Source organism: Paralichthys olivaceus, chromosome 7, assembly GCF_024713975.1.
Source record: "Paralichthys olivaceus isolate ysfri-2021 chromosome 7, ASM2471397v2, whole genome shotgun sequence".
In the NCBI taxonomy this organism is placed as follows: Eukaryota; Metazoa; Chordata; class Actinopteri; order Pleuronectiformes; family Paralichthyidae; genus Paralichthys; species Paralichthys olivaceus.
The window spans coordinates 787,623-805,000 of record NC_091099.1 but is presented as its reverse complement, the minus strand read 5'-3'; the positions used below and the strand labels follow the sequence as shown (position 1 = coordinate 805,000).

The 17,378-nt window shown below is 45.2% G+C and overlaps 2 protein-coding genes across 5 annotated transcripts in view; both read left to right on the top strand.

Moving 5' to 3' along the window:
- Window positions 1-5,925, top strand: part of dus2 (dihydrouridine synthase 2) — a 6,891-nt gene extending 966 nt beyond the window's left edge. For all 3 annotated transcript variants that reach the window (XM_069529162.1, XM_069529165.1, XM_069529164.1), the window contains exons 2-16: window positions 218-355; window positions 451-496; window positions 947-1,038; window positions 1,122-1,165; window positions 1,434-1,494; window positions 1,577-1,624; window positions 1,707-1,772; window positions 2,180-2,250; window positions 2,370-2,456; window positions 2,716-2,884; window positions 3,137-3,258; window positions 3,338-3,478; window positions 3,807-3,894; window positions 4,182-4,255; window positions 4,702-5,925. In XM_069529162.1, coding sequence (XP_069385263.1) covers window positions 233-355; window positions 451-496; window positions 947-1,038; window positions 1,122-1,165; window positions 1,434-1,494; window positions 1,577-1,624; window positions 1,707-1,772; window positions 2,180-2,250; window positions 2,370-2,456; window positions 2,716-2,884; window positions 3,137-3,258; window positions 3,338-3,478; window positions 3,807-3,894; window positions 4,182-4,255; window positions 4,702-4,969 — 1,500 coding nt within the window. In that variant the 5' untranslated portion in view covers window positions 218-232 and the 3' untranslated portion in view covers window positions 4,970-5,925. The remainder of the gene's footprint in view (window positions 1-217; window positions 356-450; window positions 497-946; window positions 1,039-1,121; window positions 1,166-1,433; window positions 1,495-1,576; window positions 1,625-1,706; window positions 1,773-2,179; window positions 2,251-2,369; window positions 2,457-2,715; window positions 2,885-3,136; window positions 3,259-3,337; window positions 3,479-3,806; window positions 3,895-4,181; window positions 4,256-4,701) is intronic.
- Window positions 5,926-6,437: 512 nt separating this feature from the next.
- LOC109645229 (nuclear factor of activated T-cells, cytoplasmic 3-like) lies at window positions 6,438-17,340 on the top strand. 2 transcript variants are annotated; one of them, XM_069529146.1, is made up of 10 exons: window positions 6,438-7,034; window positions 9,013-9,682; window positions 9,936-10,340; window positions 10,698-10,860; window positions 12,246-12,445; window positions 12,918-13,090; window positions 13,326-13,466; window positions 13,582-13,637; window positions 14,160-14,880; window positions 16,799-17,340. In XM_069529146.1, exons 1-10 carry the CDS (start codon window positions 6,935-6,937, stop codon window positions 16,927-16,929), a joined length of 2,760 nt encoding a protein of 919 aa, XP_069385247.1. In that variant the 5' UTR covers window positions 6,438-6,934; the 3' UTR covers window positions 16,930-17,340. The 2 variants fall into 2 exon arrangements, with proteins under 2 accessions (XP_069385247.1, XP_069385248.1); XM_069529147.1 differs by lacking the exon at window positions 14,160-14,880 and having other exon boundaries at window positions 16,799-16,937.
- Window positions 17,341-17,378: the final 38 nt, after the last annotated feature.

The window sequence follows — 17,378 nt, the reverse complement described above, 5'->3', positions numbered from 1 at the left end:
CGCTCGGGTATCGTTCAGTCCCAGTAAATGGAACTTGTGTTTATTACACCGACGTTTTTCTTTATTCAGACGACTTTATTTATTGATGCCACCCAGACATGAAGAGGATTTCAACAAACATAAAAATCAAAAGAGTTTCCAACCCGACGTTCAACGTTATTACTGAGAGACAATGTATTGTGATGGTGAACGAGTGTGTGTCCTCTGCGTTGGACAGGACGACTGACTCCTCATGATGGCAGCAGGCAGGTTGAGCTTCAGTAACATCACAGCCCTGGCTCCGATGGTGCGGGTCGGGACTCTACCCATGAGGCTGCTGGCTCTGGACTACGGAGCCGATGTGGTTTACTGCGAGGTGAGGATGCAGCGTGTGACGGGGGGGGGGGGGGGGGGGTAAACTGAGCTCTGTGGTTTATGGCAGCGTTTTAAACTCTGTGGCGTCTGTTTCAGGAGCTGATTGACATCAAGATGGCAAAGTGTCAGAGAGTGGTGAACGGTAAGAATCTCCTTCTTTTCCAGTCTCTTCAGAACCATTAACGATGTGGCTTCTTTTCCTCACTCAGCCGGGAACATGCTGTAACGTTCAGTTTTATTTGTGTAGCACCAAATCCTAACATCCATGATCTCCAGACTCTTCACAGAGAAGGTGAAGAGCTTCAGATCTTCTTCATATAGAGAAACCAACAGGTGAACCATGAGCAGCACTTTGAGACTGTGGAGGAGAAACTCCTCATTAACAGAGAGAAACCTCAAGAACCAGACTCAGAGAGGAGACATCTGCCTCCACCGGGGGAGGAGAGAGGGGGGGGAGGAGAGAGGGGGGGGTTTTAACTTTAAATGCTCAGATGGTGTCTGACTCCAGAACGTTCAGCTCAGACGTCCGAAGGGAACAAACTCTGTTGTAGATGCTTTCACCTCAGTTCGGTGTTGTTCCGTGTTCTGTCAGAGGTGCTGCACACGGTGGATTTCGTGGCTCCAGACGAGCGAGTGATGTTCAGGACCTGCGAGAGGGAGAAGGACAGAGTCGTCTTCCAGATGGTGAGACACACAATGTTTGAAAGGTTCCTCTTAAATATGCTGCTGCTGCAGAGCGAGTGAGATTCTTCTTCATCTCTTTTCAGGGGACGGCTGATCCAGACAGAGCGCTGACCGTGGCTCGACTTGTGTGAGTTCACACACGGACCTCAAACACAAACACAAGTTGAACGAACAGAGAAGAAGAAGCTCGAGCTGCTTCAACAACAGTCGAGCTCATTGGAAAATGTCCCAAAATATAATTTTTGTGTAAATCTAACAAAACAAACGCAGATGATTGTAAACATGATCATCATCATCATCATCATCATCATCGAGGTCGAGATGTCTTGTTTAATGTGAGAGATGATTCAGATGTTATTATTTTCTTGTCTGAAGTTGTGAAACTTGTCCCACAGGGAGAAGGACGTGGCCGCCGTTGATGTGAATATGGGCTGTCCGAAGGAATACTCCACTAAGGTGAGCGATCTGTCCTCCGACCTGCCGCTGCTCTGACCTCTCACTGACCTCTCACTGACCTCTGACCTCTGCTGTCCTGCAGGGCGGGATGGGAGCTGCTCTTCTGTCTGACCCTGACAAGATCGAGGCGGTCCGTTAGCCACGTAAATATCAATCATATCACATAACGACAAAAGAGACAATTCTTCAATTTTCCCGTCTCTGATCCTCAGATCCTCAGGAAGCTGGTCACAGGCGTGTCCATACCAGTGACGTGTAAAATTCGGATCCTGCCTTCGGTAAGACGTGAAGAACCTGCCGCTCCTCGTCCCACATCACTTCTTCTTTCATATCTTCACTTTAGGTCCTGACGACACGTTTATTCTATATTTCTTCCTTTTAAGTTACAGAAGTAAGCAGACATACAAAAATTTAAAAAAATGGAAACTCAGAATAAAGATTAAAGACAGGAGTAAAAACACGAGAGTCATTGAGATCAAATCTTTGATTTAAAGGTAGCGACTGGCTGAGACTTATTTTTGTCTCTGTTGTATTTTAAAGTTTTGAAATCTCTCTCTCATTTCATGTCGGTTTTCTTCTCTAGGAAATAAATTAAGATGCAGTTTGAATTGACCCACAATTCAAACTTAAAGGCAAAATGACACACAAAGTATTTTTAAATGCTCGTGACTAACTCTGGTTCCAGTTGGAGGAAACGATCCGTCTGGTTCAGAGGATCGAGAAGACCGGCGTCACTGCTGTTGCCGTCCACGGCCGGTAAACAACTTCTCCTCATCAGGAGCTCGTCACACATTACATATTAATATTAGTTTTCTTTAAATCTCTAAGTGTTTCTCTGGAGTTGCACGATATATAAACTCTGCTGATCTGTTCAGGTTGAAGGAGGAGCGTCCCAGACATCCCCTCCATTGTGATTACATCCAGGCCGTCGCTCAGGCTGTTTCCATCCCCATCATCGCCAAGTAAGTTCAACACGGCTGTGATGAGCAACATCAACTGTTAATTGTGACACATTTTAACTCTGAGGTTTGTGAAATAAATAATCTGCAGCTCGTCCTTCTGCGGCTTCGGGTTTTATTCCAGAGTGAGACGACAGCTTTATTTTTATTGTTTAATTTCTGTCATCTGCTCTTTCAGCCTCAGGGAGGAACTAGTTTTAAAACTTTAAATATAAGTCGTTTGTTAACGTGAATTTCGGCCGCGGTCTCGTCTCTGCTGCAGCGGAGGTTCTCTGGACCTGGTGAAGACCAACGCGGACATCGAGGAGTTCAGGAGGGCGACCGGAGCCTCATCCGTCATGTTGGCTCGAGCTGCCATGTGGAACGCATCGGTGTTCGTCAGCCAGGGACCACTTCCTGTGGAGAGGGTCATGGAGGAATACCTCAGATATGTGAGTCATCACAGACCTGGTGATGGAACGTGCTCAGATCTCTTAAATATGTTTTCAGATATCAATTATTATCATTATTGATAATTATTGATTTTTATTGGATAATCGATCATTGTTAAATTTGTAAATGACACTCGATCATAACACGAGAAGCTTCTGCACAGCAGCTTCCTGTTGTTCCAGCGAGAGGAGCAGCAGACGATCAGAAGAGAGCAGGACGCTAACTGTGTCTGCCGCCGTTATGTTTCACAGGCGATCCGCTACGACAACAACGCCTTCAACACCAAATACTGTCTGTGTCAGATGCTGAGAGACAAGGTGGAGTCTCCTCTGGGGAAGCAGCTGCAGGCGGCTCAGACCAACGCCGAAATCAGGTACGAGCGTCTGATGTCTGCGTCTGATAAGAGCGTCTGTCAGGTGCTGATGTCATGTAGCTGCGGTGTTGTGTTGCAGCGAGGCGTACGGGCTGCAGGAGTTTTACCAGCAGACGCAGGAGCAGCTGCGGACCAGGAGGGACACCCTGCAGAGCAGCAGCCAGCCCGACCGGCCCGTCATGGACGGAGACGTCACCACCATGGCCGTCAAGTTTGAACGGTCAGAAAAACAAATGTCTGAGTGCACGCGCTGTCAGAGCGAACGTCGGTGTTTTGTGTTTGTGGATCAAATTGTTTTGATCTGTTTTGCTACGAACTCATAAATCTAATCTGACGAATGTGGCATCCTCCATGTTTCCAGATCAACACGTCTGTCAACTCTCAAACACGTGATATCTCAAGAACGCCGTAACTTCACAAGCTCGCTAATTAAAACAATGTTTCCTCAGATTTGAACCTGATGGATGAGCAGTTAATTTCTTTCCTTATTTTTCTTAAACAGGAAACCTGTGAAGGCTTTAGGATCACGTGACTTGTTTTTGTTGCAGGAGGGAGTATCCACCTCAGATCACTCCCAAGATGTTCCTGCTGGAGTGGAGCCGCAAAGAGAAAGTGGAGCAACCGCTGTACGAGATGGTACGTTCAGGAACAGGAACAAAAAAAGTTTTAACATTAAACAATAAAACACTTCACTCTCTCGACCAGGTTCAACAAAAACTAAACATTTTAACTTTCACAAAGTTCACATTTTATGCAGCACTGTTGTTTTTGACTGAATTCATTGTATCCGGGTGTTCTTAACAAACTGGAAACAAAAGACCGCTCACGTTTAGTGTTGAAACTGCAAACAGGAAACTTATAAATAAACCACAGTTGATAAGTGTGATAAGCAACTGTGTCACTGTGTGTGTGTGTGTTTTCAGGTGCAGCGTTCACAGGATCGAGGCTTTCAGTCGACTGTGACTGTAGCAGGAAAGAAATACAGATCTTCACTGTGGTCAGTACACACACACACACACACACACACACACACACACAGACACACACACAGACACACACACACACACACACACACTTGAAAACACGTCACATGACCATTTACGTACACGTCAGCAGTGAGCAGGGATTTCTGTTCTCGGGTGTTGCTGTTGTGTCATCGTTGACAAAAGTCCAGACTGAAACACAACCTCAGAGTTTTCTTAAAGAGACGGGAGCTCGACCCAGGTGTTTGAGACAGAGGCTGAAAAGAGGAGCTGCAGCGATGGACATTCTGAGGACAGTGTTTTCTGAACATTAAAGCATGAAAACATTTTACAGTCATGACTCAGAATCAACAGAATGTCTCCATTAATGTTTGGCTTTGTAGAAAAACATGTTTATTTATCCTAAATTATGAAACTACGGCTACTTTCATTTCATGTGAACCCTTTATCTTATTTCCAGGGAGAAGTCGAAGAAGTTTGCAGAGCAGGCGGCTGCCGTCGTCTGCCTGCGAGTTCTGGGGATCCCAGAGGGTCGCTTGGGCGAGGAGGAGTCCGGCCTGGTCTGCAAGAGGAAGAGGGACGGGAAGACGAACGGCACAGCGGAGCAAGAAAGAAGCAAGAAACGACACCTTTCTACCGAGAACCAGCAGGAAACGGAAACCTCAAAGACTCCGGCGGTGGCCAATGGTGACCGTTGTAAAGCAGAGACGACTCCAGAGCAGCTGTAGAGTGTTTGTAAGGACAGTGGTTCGTTTTCCTTACATCACTTCCTGTCAGGAACATCTGTGACGTCTTCAAGCTTAAAACTAAATTGAAATCAGCTGCTCGATTCGTTACATGAACGGATTTAGCTTAGTTTTTTTTTTTTTACTTGATTTAAAGCAGTTTTCATTTGTGAACTCTGAGATGTGCTCAGTGAAAACTGTCTCACACCGGATCAGCTGTGAGAGATTCACTCATTTTTACTTTCATGAAATGAGTTTGAACCTGAACACACCCTGATCTGTAGCCAGACGGGTGGCAGCACTGAGCTCTCAGGTGTCGTCGTCATCATCTCAGAGGTTTGGGTTTGAACCTGGTGCCTTAAAGAGAAAGTTCTATTTTTTAATTCTGATGGTTCATCTTCCGTCTCCTGATTTAAACGTTCAGCCTCCATGTAAATATAAAGTGTTTAAATGTATAGATCTGTTCTATGGTCAAGAAAACTACAATTCATGCGATTTAGATGAAACACACGAGTGAAAACATCACAGGGATGATTTCATATTCAGCTTCTGCTCATAGATCCTCTCACACTCACACACTGAAGCTTTAATCCTCGAGTTTCTGCTGGAAACGACTGACGTTGGTTAAAAAGACTCTAAATGTAGTGAACATGCAGTGAACATCCCGTGGAGCAGAGGGGCCGAATGTTTTTATTTAAACCTCCTCTGTGTATTTTTTTTTTTATTTCATTGACGGTGAAACGAATCTGTATCTTCCACTTTGTTGGTTTCATTTGAAAGAAGAAGCTGCTTTTTAAAATCTCAGTGTTTTTATTTTGTCTCCTGAAGCTGATGTGAAGCGCATGTTGCCTTCAGGCTCCTCCAGGTCAGTGTGGACGCAGATAAACGGATCAATTAACTCGAGGTTAATTAATCTTTAAGTCCTGAACTGAACCTGAGAGGGACACACCCAGCTCTGACGTCATCCCCGGGCTGGCTAACGGTGCCTTCGCGGCCACTGTGGGAAGTACAGCACTCGTGATGAAGGGTTGTTGCTGTCGCTCTGTTTCAAGACGTTTATGAGCTATTTATTTAGTTTTTAATCAAACCTTCAACACATCCTGGTGTAAAAAGTGATGCTCAATAAAAATGGATGTCATGCAGAAAAATGAAGTGACAACAGTCAAATAAAACACACGTCGTATTTGAGAAATAACTTAAATATATAATTTATCACTTGACTGACTGCTGTCTCATGTGTGTCCACTAATTGTGGACTTTTTATTTTTGAAAAAGCAATAGTTCTCTTTATCCTTTATCCAAAGTGATGATATAAATATAGAAAACTATAAAAAGAAAAATATACTATAAATAAATCGAGAGTATTGTGAGAGAGTATAATGTCAGATTCATTGAAGTCAGTAGATAGTAGCATAAACAATTTAAATGTTTGTAAGTGTATATTTAATTCCCTGGTATCAGACACATTTAAGAAGAAGAAGAATTATTTTATTGTCATCGAACAGGGTGTACAATGAAATGATAGTAGAAATATAGCAGACAGTAGCATTAACTATATAAAACCTAATGTGTGAACATAGTCCCCTGGTGTCAGACTCACTGAACAGAGTAGAAAGCAAAACAAACTTTTTAAAACTTCGTGTGTGTACTTAGTTTCCTGGTGTCGCTGTAGAGCGTGCCAGAGATTCCGGGGTGTCCCTGAAGGCGTCGTGCGGATCAACCTGAGGAGAGAGAAACGAGAAGTTGAGACGAACAAAGTTCAACATGGAGGCGACGGAGAGGAGCAGGAGGCCGGGGGAGCCGCGCCGCTCCGCCCGGGCGTAGTCCGCAGCCGGTTCTCCTTGTTCGGTTCACTCTTCTGCTGCCGCTTCGATGGGAGCGGGACCCTGAGTGACACGGGGCCGGGTTAGAGCCGCTCAGCTCGGTCACAGTCCGCTCGGTCTCGGTGTGTGTGTGTGTGTGTGTCCCATGGAGGAGCTGGACTTCAGGCTGAGCTTCGAGGAGGACTCCGGGGGACGAGCCTCCTCCGCGGGACGTGTCTCCTCCGCGGGACGAGCCTCCTCCGCAGGTACGTGTCGTTTCTCCGACGCTAGTTAGCAAGCTGTCAACAGAGCTAAGCTAACCACAGTTAGCATGAGTACTACCGGAAGTAGAGCCTTGCGGTCTTCAAAGTAAAACCACAGAGCGGGAAACTGCAGGAAATTGAGCGGAAATAGTGAATTTTATTCTCACGTCCACTTCCTGTTGTTAATCAGATTTTAATTTAGTCATCAGTAGATATCAGATAGTTTCTGTGAACAAACATGGACTTCCTGTCTCCTCCCAAAACTGAAGCCAAGACGTCTCTATCGCCCCCGGTGGCTGGCTGCAGTATAGATCATAAACCAGCCTCCTCCATGTTAGGAGATGGGACATGAAAATGTTTGTCAAAGATGGTTTCTGTCATTTCAGGTCGTTGTTGTCACACTGATGATTGTTCAAGTGTTTCTGATTCAGTTCAGGTTTAATTGGTTAATTGATTTTATTTGAATGAGCTAAGATGACGTAATCGACAGCTGAGACTGAGTCCTGATTGGTCGAGGGTGTGTATCAGCGGGACCTTAACACCAGATTTAATTCTGGACATCCATATTTGCTCACTGTGGGGCTCACCTATATAAAAGTGCCATTTCCTTTTGTGCTCAACACTTCAAATGGTATTTTACTTTGAAAACGATCCCCGGAAGCTGTGTCTTATTTTGTTGAGCTGACACACCCAGCTGTCGAGTGTTCATTTGGAGAACTGTTTAAATGTAGAAGAGAAGAAGTTTGTAAATCTTCCTCCAGCGGAACAAGTGAACAGTACAGAGACTGATCAGTCTTATTGATTATTGATCAGAGCCTCTGGATTCATGTTTCTGTTCGTTGGGATCAGCTCATGTTTTAAATCTAATGTCTGAACTCACAGAAAACCTTCTACCAGCTGTTAATGCTGAGAGGCTCCATCACACAGTGACTGTTATCTGGTTTATGTTTTATCATAGATCCTTTTGTCAGTTACATTAATCAGATGAAGCTTTCTTGAAGAATTTCTGGGCTTTGGTTGCAATCGCCATTATTCTTATTATGAATTAAGCTCCTGATTGTATTCCAACATCATCGTTTGGTCTTTAAAATAATTTAATATGAGAATGTTTTGCTCAGCAGACACAAATATATTTAAATTATAACTAGAACATTAATAGAGTTCACTCATTCAACGTCAGTGTTAACGCTTAAATCCAAATGAATCGTTATTCAGTTCCTGGTTGATCAAAACAGATGAATCCTCCTTTTTTGTGTTAATAAAATGAACCAACATGATCTGATGCAGTGTAGACGTGTGCAGGTTGGTTCTATCTCAGGATTTTTACAACACAGACCTGGTCCCACTCAACTCATCTGCTGGTTTTACTTCCTGGTTTTCTAACTGCTCTGTGGCACCCAGCTGCTGGGTGGGGGGGGTTTGAAACGAGGCAGCGAGTGGAGCTGTTGAAGCAGATCACAGTTAGCGTTTGGTCGCCTTCTTTGTGTGTGTGTGTGTGTGTGTGTGTGACAAAGAGGGGTATTAATAGTAGTGCTGTGGTGAGGGCTGTGTGCAGCTGTGGGACTGAACTTATCGAACTGTTGTAGAGGATCTGTCACTATGATTAGTCCAGTGCATGAACACTGACTGTGGCTCAGCTGCTGCTGGTTAAATATTTGACACTCGACTGTAAATGTGCTGTACGTGCACATACAAAATCCTAAATATACAACAACGCAGCCACACTGCACAGTGTCACGTTCATGTAAAGCACCTGGTGCGTAATATTTCTTTATTATATTAATTAATTAATGTACAAAAAACAACCAATACATTCAAAATGGCTGTCCTCCAGTTTTCCGTGGCATCTGCCATGTTTGAGAACGTTTAGCACCAAAAATATGAATCAGAGAAAAAGAAGAAAACATAATTATTTGTGATACAGTTTGTTTTGTGCACTAAAACCTGATGATGTACATGTTGAATCATCTCGTCCTCACAGGTCCAGATGTGAGGTTGCCTCCCTCCTCTACGCTGGCTCTGGCCGAGCAGCCCGTGATTCAGGAGCTGCAGAGTCACCCGCTGTATTACTCCACCTTAGAGAACTACCAGCATGTTGGCTGCCATTCCCAGGGGCCCCAGTATGGAGCCCAGGGTAACCCCAGAGCCTTCGACTGCCCGAGTATCCAGATCACCTCTATAGCTCCCAACAGCCATGTGGAGCCCAGCTCTGGACAAGAAGCATTGGCAGTGGGTGGAGCAGAGGGAGGCTACCCTGAGGCACCGTGGTCCAGAGACCAGCTGTACTTGCCCCTGGACCCCTGCTACCGGGACCCGGCACTCTGCCAGAGCCCTTGCAGCAGCATGTCTTCCAGGAGCTGGATGTCGGACCTCTCCTCCTGCGAGTCCTTCTCCCACATCTACGATGATGTGGAGGGGGATCTTGGAGATGCCGCCCGCCTTGCCATGGGATCCCCACTCGGGTCACCTCTGGGCTCGCCGGGCTGTGGGGGTGGGGCCTTTGGGGTGGAGTTATGGCAACAGAAATATCAACATCCTGGAGCTTTCAGCCCGTCACTGTCGCCCCATCAGTCGCCCCGTCAGTCGCCCTGCCATTCGCCTCGCACCAGCATCACAGAGGAGAGCTGGCTGAACCGCCGACCCACGTCCAGGTACGAACCATCACGATGTGTGAACACATGGTGTCCTCCATCTCCTCAGTGCATTATGGTCACACACTCCCAGCCCATCTTGTTTTGATTTTAGTGCAGCTTCAGGGCTACTCCCACACAAAGAGTTATTTGTCATAAACATAAATAAATGTGCATATGACATGTAGAGCATGTTTACTTGTAATAATGTCTGTGAATAATTTCACAAACAGGGAACTGGTACAAATCTTGCTCATAGTGATTTTTCTTGCAGGCCGTCATCCAGACCAACCTCTCCCTGTGGCAAGAGACGCCACACCAGCGCTGACCCTCGCATCCGTGCCCGCTCACCCTCCCCTCACCACTCACCCAGTCCCTCACCGAGCGCCTCCCCTCGGGACAGTGTGACAGATGAAACGTGGGTAGGAAGCCCCGCCGGGGCCCTCGGGTCCCTTCTGATGTCCGGCTACCAGGAGCTGGACGTCCCCTCTAAGACCAGGAGGACATCAGGAAGCCAGCTGGGACTCCTCCCCGGTCAGGGGGACCCAGGGTTGGAACTGTTCCAGGATTCTCCCACGGACGAGGCACAAGAACACGATGGCCTGGCTGAGCTCTTCCTTCAGGTGCCCTCCCACTTCAGCTGGAACAAACCTAAACCTGGAAACCCTCCACTGTTCAGGTTGGCTTTGCTGTCACTTTGTAAAGGTCTTGACATTTTGGTAAATGTTTTGAAATCTTTTGACTCACGGGGGGGGGGGGGGGGGGGGGGGGGGGTTACTGTCTGTAGGACTGTTTCTTGTCTTTGGTCACACACCTCAGCCAAGACACAGTCCGAAACACGATCAACCAGAAAACCACGATGGAAAAGGCTCGACGTGGCTTCACATCTACAGAAAGTCTGTGTCAACCTTCTTCAGAAGCGTCGGTCTGACCTGCAGTGTCTTCTTTAAAACGTCCTCTCACTGTAGTGATGCAGACATGGCGTCCTACAGTGTCTGATCACTGTGTGTGTGTGTGTGTGTTGTGTCACGTCCAGGACCTCGTCCCCCCCGCCTCTGGACTGGCCTCTGCCGTGTCAGTACGACCAGTGTGAGCTGAGGCTGGAGCTCCAGCCCAAGTCGTACCACAGGGCACATTATGAGACGGAGGGCAGCAGAGGCTCCATCAAAGCATCTACTGGAGGACACCCTGTCGTCAAGGTGAGTCCGAGCCTCTAATGATTATCAGCTTGATTTCAGTTCTGATTTACCCTCGCTGCCGATCGGAGGCTGATCTAAACAGATTATCTGGTCACTTGATCCTGTCGGGTGACGGGTTACAGACTTGTAGTAGTCGTGTCGATGGAAGGAGCAGCGATTGTGTGAATGAGCAGAAACTCACAACAGCCAGTAAGAGCGAGCTGATCAGGAAGTGTCACCGACCAGAAGTTAGGCTCTTGTGGTTAGAAGCAAAACTTGGCTGCAGCTTAAACAAGACTTTTGTTTCCTACCTGGTGGACAAACTGATAGTGGAAGAATGTCAACAGCATTATTGCTTCCCGACAGTCTGCTTCCATTTTTGTTTTTATTCTGAAGTCGTGTTTGATCACGTGAGTTTCTGGGAGTTTGAAATTGTTTGTGCTCATGCGTGTCGGCTTGATCATCTGTGGTTTCCATCAGTGAAGATTTGTAAATCCTCTACTACGCAGCAAGCATAAATGAGTTCCTCACTTTGACTCTTCACAGTTGAACTAAGTAAAACTACAATACCTGTGGCAAGTTCCAACAGTCCCCTTATGAAGCCACATTTAAATCAGCTAGATCCAGATTTGATTTTGGATCTGCACCAAAAGTCCAGTCCAGTGTGTAAGATTCAGGTGAGAGAAATTTAATGATGAATAATCCTCATGATGTTTTCACTAGTTTGTTTCATCTAAATTATATGAATTGTAGTTTTCTTTACCCCAGAAAAGACCCTTTATATTTAAACACTATATTTAACAACAGCTCTGGATCAGAGAGCAGAGGCAGGACGAGACACGTAAAGCTCCATCAAGGCCTCATATGTAACATACACCAGCAGGGTTATTCTGGGTGTCACATTGTCTGGCTGCTGCTGAAGCCAGAGGAGCTTCTTTCTGCGAGATGTGTGAAACCGCACAGCGCTCAGTGTCGAGACAAGGACAAGTGAGAGCTGCTGGGTCACACAGGAAACTGGAGATCGTACTGGTGGCCACAGGGCGAACCCTCACTGTCAGACGTTTCTTCATCTGTCCAGAAACACTGTTAATAATATTAAACTAATACAATCAAACCCACAAACATTCACACCCTGCGTCAAATGTTCCATATTTATTCAATAGCTCATTTTCTTAACGAAGCCAGAGAGTCCGTTTGTTTTTGTGGTGTTCATGTTTTATTTATTTAGGATATCAATTGCTCTTTGATTCGATGTACCTGCATTATTATGCTATAATATAGGTTTTACCTTTATTATCATTATATCAGTGGAATAAAATGGTCTCATAATAATTCCTGGGACAATATGTCGTCCAACAAAATTTGTAATCATGACATAACTTATATCTCTGTGCTCCCGTCTGCAGTTGAACGGATACAGCGAGCAGCCGGTCAGCATGCTGTTGTTCATCGGCACCGCAGACGACCGCTACCTTCGCCCGCATTCCTTCTACCAGGTCCACCGAGTGACGGGGAAAACGGTCACTACCACCTGCCAGGAGAAAACCATGGGTTACAACAAAGTCCTGGAGATCCCTCTGCTTCCAGAAAACAACATGTCGGCAAGGTGAGAGGGGAAACGGTGTTAGACTTGCATTTGGTGTCGTGGTTGAGTTTTCAGGAACTAAAATCAGAGTTAGTCAGTGTCGCCCTGCTCCAATAGAATCGCACTAGTAGCAGCAGCATCTAAAAATGTTTTAACACGGTTGTTGCAGTTCAGTTCAAAGAGTTATTGAATAAATTATCATAAATTATAAATGAAAACGTCAGTGCAGATGTTTGTTTCTGGTTTTTCTTGACTTGAGCTCTTCAACACCAGTGAACATAAATGAACTTGATTGATCAAGTTCAGTTGTAGAGAACCACCGTGAGCATTTTCTTCATAAATACTGTATCTGAGTCATGATATCTTATTTCGTCTCTTCACCGATGACACGACGCTATGAATCCCAAAGATGTTTCCGGGCTGCTCATTATTCTGAAATTGTTCTTTAGTTTTCAGATCATTTCAACACATCTTTTGCTTCATTGTTCCACAGCATCGACTGCGCCGGCATCCTGAAGCTGCGCAATGCCGACATCGAGCTGAAGAAAGGAGAGACGGATATCGGGCGTAAGAACACGAGGGTGCGAGTCGTGTTGAGGGTTGCCCTCCCTCAGCCAGACGGCCGGATGCTGTGGCTACAGACGGCTTCTAATCCTGTGGAGTGTTGTGAGTCGCCTGTAATATGAACACATGACGTTATGTCTGATCTGAACGGTGCGTTACAGTCAACAGACGCACAACATTAGAGGTGTTTCATTACTTTAAAACCAAATTGTAAAAGAACAGGCAGAGGCAGGAGTTCACGGAGATATCACCTGAAGGTTGATCAACGCAGATCGAGTTGAGTGAGAACAATGACACATCTCACATCTATTCACCTCAACAAAAACTGTTGTTTCAGCCCAGCGCTCGGGTCAGGAGATTCCTCAGGTGGAAAGCTTCAGTCCAGCCGGCTGCTCTGTGGATGGAGGCGAGGAGCTGCTCATCATCGGGTCCAACGTCTCTGCTCAGTCCAGGGTTGTGTTCATGGAGAAAGGTCACGGTGAGATCAGCTGAGATTCTTTTAATTTACATTAACATTAACATCAGATCTAGTTCACGTTGAGTTTGGTCTTTTACCTGAATGACAAGTGTTAAAAGTGTTTTTCATCCCTCAGATGGAAGATCGATGTGGGAGATGGACGGAAGAGTTGTGCCAGAAAAAAGCAGCAGAGTAAGTTTAAAAAAATAAAAGAACATATATCTTGCAAATATCACTGTTTATAGAGAAAAATTAAAAAAAAAAAAAATATAATAATAATAAATAATAATAAATAACTTTATTCAAAATCCAGATTTAGTGAGATTCTGAAATAGTAAATGGCTCAAAGACGAACTTCAACAATCAGAATCCTTGGAGCGTGAAGTTCTGATCCTGAAATTTCAAAGCGGTGTTCTCCATGTCTGTGTTCATGTTCTCCATGTCTGTCTTCATGTTCTCCATGTCTGTCTTCATGTTCTCCATGTCTGTGTTCATGTTCTCCATGTCTGTGTCCATGTTCTCCATGTCTGTGTTCATGTTCTCCATGTCTGTGTTCATGTTCTCCATGTCTGTGTTCATGTTCTCCATGTCTGTGTCCATGTTCTCCATGTCTGTGTTCATGTTCTCCATGTCTGTGTCCATGTTCTCCATGTCTGTGTTCATGTTCTCCATGTCTGTGTTCATGTTCTCCATGTCTGTGTTCATGTTCTCCAGTCCAGTGTCGTGGTGGAGGTCCCTTCGTACTATAAGAAGATAACGTGTCCAGTCCAAGTCCAGTTCTACGTATCAAATGGGAAGAGAAGAAGAAGTCTGACGAAGAGCTTTACCTTCCTTCCTGGAGTCAGACGTCACCTCCCTGCTGCTGCTCCTGGACCACAGCTCGTCAAACAGGAGCGCTGGGAGCTCTCCCACAACACATCTGGTTTCGGGACAGATGTGGCTTATTATGATTCCGGTGGCCTCCCAGTGCATTGTGGTCCTCCCTCTCAGAAGGCACCTTTTCTCCACCATCCTCCTGCTTCCTCTGTCCCCCTTCAAACCCCTGTAATGTTTTCTCACTCCTCCTCTGCCCTGCTTCACTCCTCCTCCATGCCTCCTCAGACCTCCTCAGTCCCCCATCAGACCTTGATTCCTCTTCAGACCTTCACCCTCCCTCCTCAGACCTCCTCCATCCCACCTCAGATGTCCACAATGCCTCCCCAGGCTCCCTCTGTCCCCCTTCAAACCTTCGTCATCCCCTCCCAGACCTCCTCGCTGCCTCCACAAACCTCCCCCGTTGGACGTCAGAGGGAACAGTCTCCATCACCGAGTTCTAGGAGAGTGTTCGAGACCCCTGCTGAACCCCAGAAAGACGCTCTGCTGAGCATCAAGCAGGAGCCAGTGGACAAGGAGAATCTGGGATCCTTGGGCCTCCAGGAGATCACACTGGATGATGGTAGGAAGCTCAGTGTTTTCACTTTTTAACATTTTCCTGAGAAGCAGGTATCTGAAAAGTGTGTAGGTCTCATGAAGGACAGAAGCTGTAGTGAGGCTGGAGTCACGTCAGGCAGCAGTAGATCACGATAGATGACCTGGAGGACTGAGGTCTTTCAATGTGACGTGGATCTCAACTGTGTTGGACTGTTTCCTGTCTCCTCTGTCGTTGGTGCTGGATCGTGCGTTTACTCAGTTTAACTCTTAGATTAACACTAAAATCATCTGCTGCGGTTCTGATGTTAATGGATTCACGTTCACAAAATCCAAATCTGTGGTCGCTGGTTGTGTGTGTTTGTGCTGCACAGCTGTGTGTGTGTGTGTGTGTACGTGTCTGCTCTGTGATGTTGGTTATTTGTGTGTGTGTGTGTGTGTTAATAATAGCCGATTCTGCTGGTTGCTGGTCTGAATGATGCAGATGGGGGTTAAATTTGTTGCTGCGTCTCAGCTGGCGAGCAGCAGCTGTCGTCAGGCCTCTTACGCTCAGCCTGGCCGCCTGACCCCCCCCCCACCACCACCACACACACACACCCTCACGCCTTCTCGGTCGACTTTGACTCGATGATCTAAAGGTCAAAAGATTTCTTTGAGGTTTTTTGACCTGGTTGTTTTGAGACCAATTACTGGTCTGAATGTCGGGACTGATGGTGTGCGTTCCTACAGGTTGTGTGTGCAGAATGAACCTAATGTTGTGAAGCAGAATAACTTTTCTTTTGTCGTTCCTTTCTTGTTAAAGAGGAATTCCGCACAGATTAATCTTGAGAACTCTGTGGGGGCCGCTCTCCCAGGTTGAGAAACCATTGAGCTGTTTTTAATCTTTTCTGGCTGGATCACTTGACCAATTTGGACCTAAAACAATTAGTTAAAGTGGAATTTCATCCTTATATATATATACTGTATATATATATATATACTGTATATATGTCATGACATAGATGTTCCAAACTCTACGTAAACATGGTCCTGAATCTGTTCCATACTTATTATGTAGTAAAAAGTAAAATATTTCCCTCTGAAAAATGTATTAGAAAAGTTCATGTTGTTTGTCTCCAGCTGACAACGATGATTTCAGTTCCACCTCAGTAACAGACAGAGCCTGTTAACCAGACAGAGCAGCTTTCTACTACTACTACTACTACTACTACTACTACTACTCCTCAAAACTACTCCTCAAAACTACTACTACTCAGAATCAGAATTCTTTTATTTGCCAGGTATGTTTGCACATACCAAATTGCCTTGGTGTCATTGGTGCACTACTTATGTACATAAAACAACAATATAAAAAATAAAATAAAAAAAACAACAATATATAAGAAATTGAATAAAATAACATAAAACTACTACTACTACTAATAGTAAAAATAAACAGAACTGGTTTATGGTGAGAAGTTATGAAGTTGTGAAGCTGTAATTGATGAGTTGAACAGAAACAAACCTGATGAGCTGAAATATTTTATTTTAACAAACGTTTCTGTTCACAGCTTCAATGAGCAGTTTCTGTCCGGCTGCGCTCTCCTGTGGTCACACAGGGAACTGCAGTATCAGATCTGAGCCTCTCTCCTCTCGATGGTTCAACTTGTTGAGTTTGAAACTAGTTTGACTGTGAAAAGTTGTAAAACAATCAAGTAATGTGGAGAGTTTACAACCACATGATTTACTTTGAGAACTTGAAGACGTTGAAATGAGGTTGAAAAAGATTGACTTTGATTTTTACTATTATACAAACACATTTCTTGTTTCCAACTCTAACATGACACTCGTTCATTTCCAACTTTATTCTTTCATCTCAGAATTTAAATAAAAGACATAAAAGATTCTTGAAAATCTGAGATAATGTTCTTTTGTAAAAAGAAAAACAAATGCTGTTTGTGTTGCAGTGAACGAGATCATCGACAGAGACATCAGCGGTCTGAGCAGCGGCGCCGACCAGTTTGACCAGTACCACCAGTACGACTGGGAGCACAAGTCCAGCGACGCCGCCTTACCGTTCTGTGGAGGTCCTCAGTAGCCACGCTGCGTCCCCCGGAGACGTGGACAGCTTCTCCTGCTGTTTGGACAAGAATAACCGGACGGTCTCGTCTGCACAAAGTGCACCAGACTGATTCAAGTGCCTGAAAACCAAACAGCGCCTTCATCAGGACGTCGCAGTTTCCTCGTCTGTCTCAGGAATTTGAGTGCTAACTCGTACCTCAGTGAGAAAACAAAGATCCTTTTTTATCTCTTCATGACGAATTGGAATAATTCTAAAACAAACCAAAGGGCTGTAAATCAACTGTAGAGCTTTAATGTGACATAACAATCCGTGGCGTCATGAGACGTCGCACAAAAAAAGAAAATCCTGTCGTTATTTATTGGCCATTTAATTAAATCTATTTTTGATACTGTGGATCCATTAAAACCAAAAGTCCTTCAGCTGATATTCACTCTGTAGTTTCCATTTCCTCACTGGATGACGTC

Coding starts and splice junctions, on each gene's coding strand:
- LOC109645229 (XM_069529146.1), top strand. CDS start 6,935: ATGGAGGAGCTGGACTTCAGGCTGAGCTTCGAGGAGGACTCCGGGGGA. Junction 13,638..14,159: donor TGCCAGAAAAAAGCAGCAGA/GTAAGTTTAAAA, acceptor CATGTTCTCCAG/TCCAGTGTCGTGGTGGAGGT. Junction 14,881..16,798: donor GGAGATCACACTGGATGATG/GTAGGAAGCTCA, acceptor TTTGTGTTGCAG/TGAACGAGATCATCGACAGA.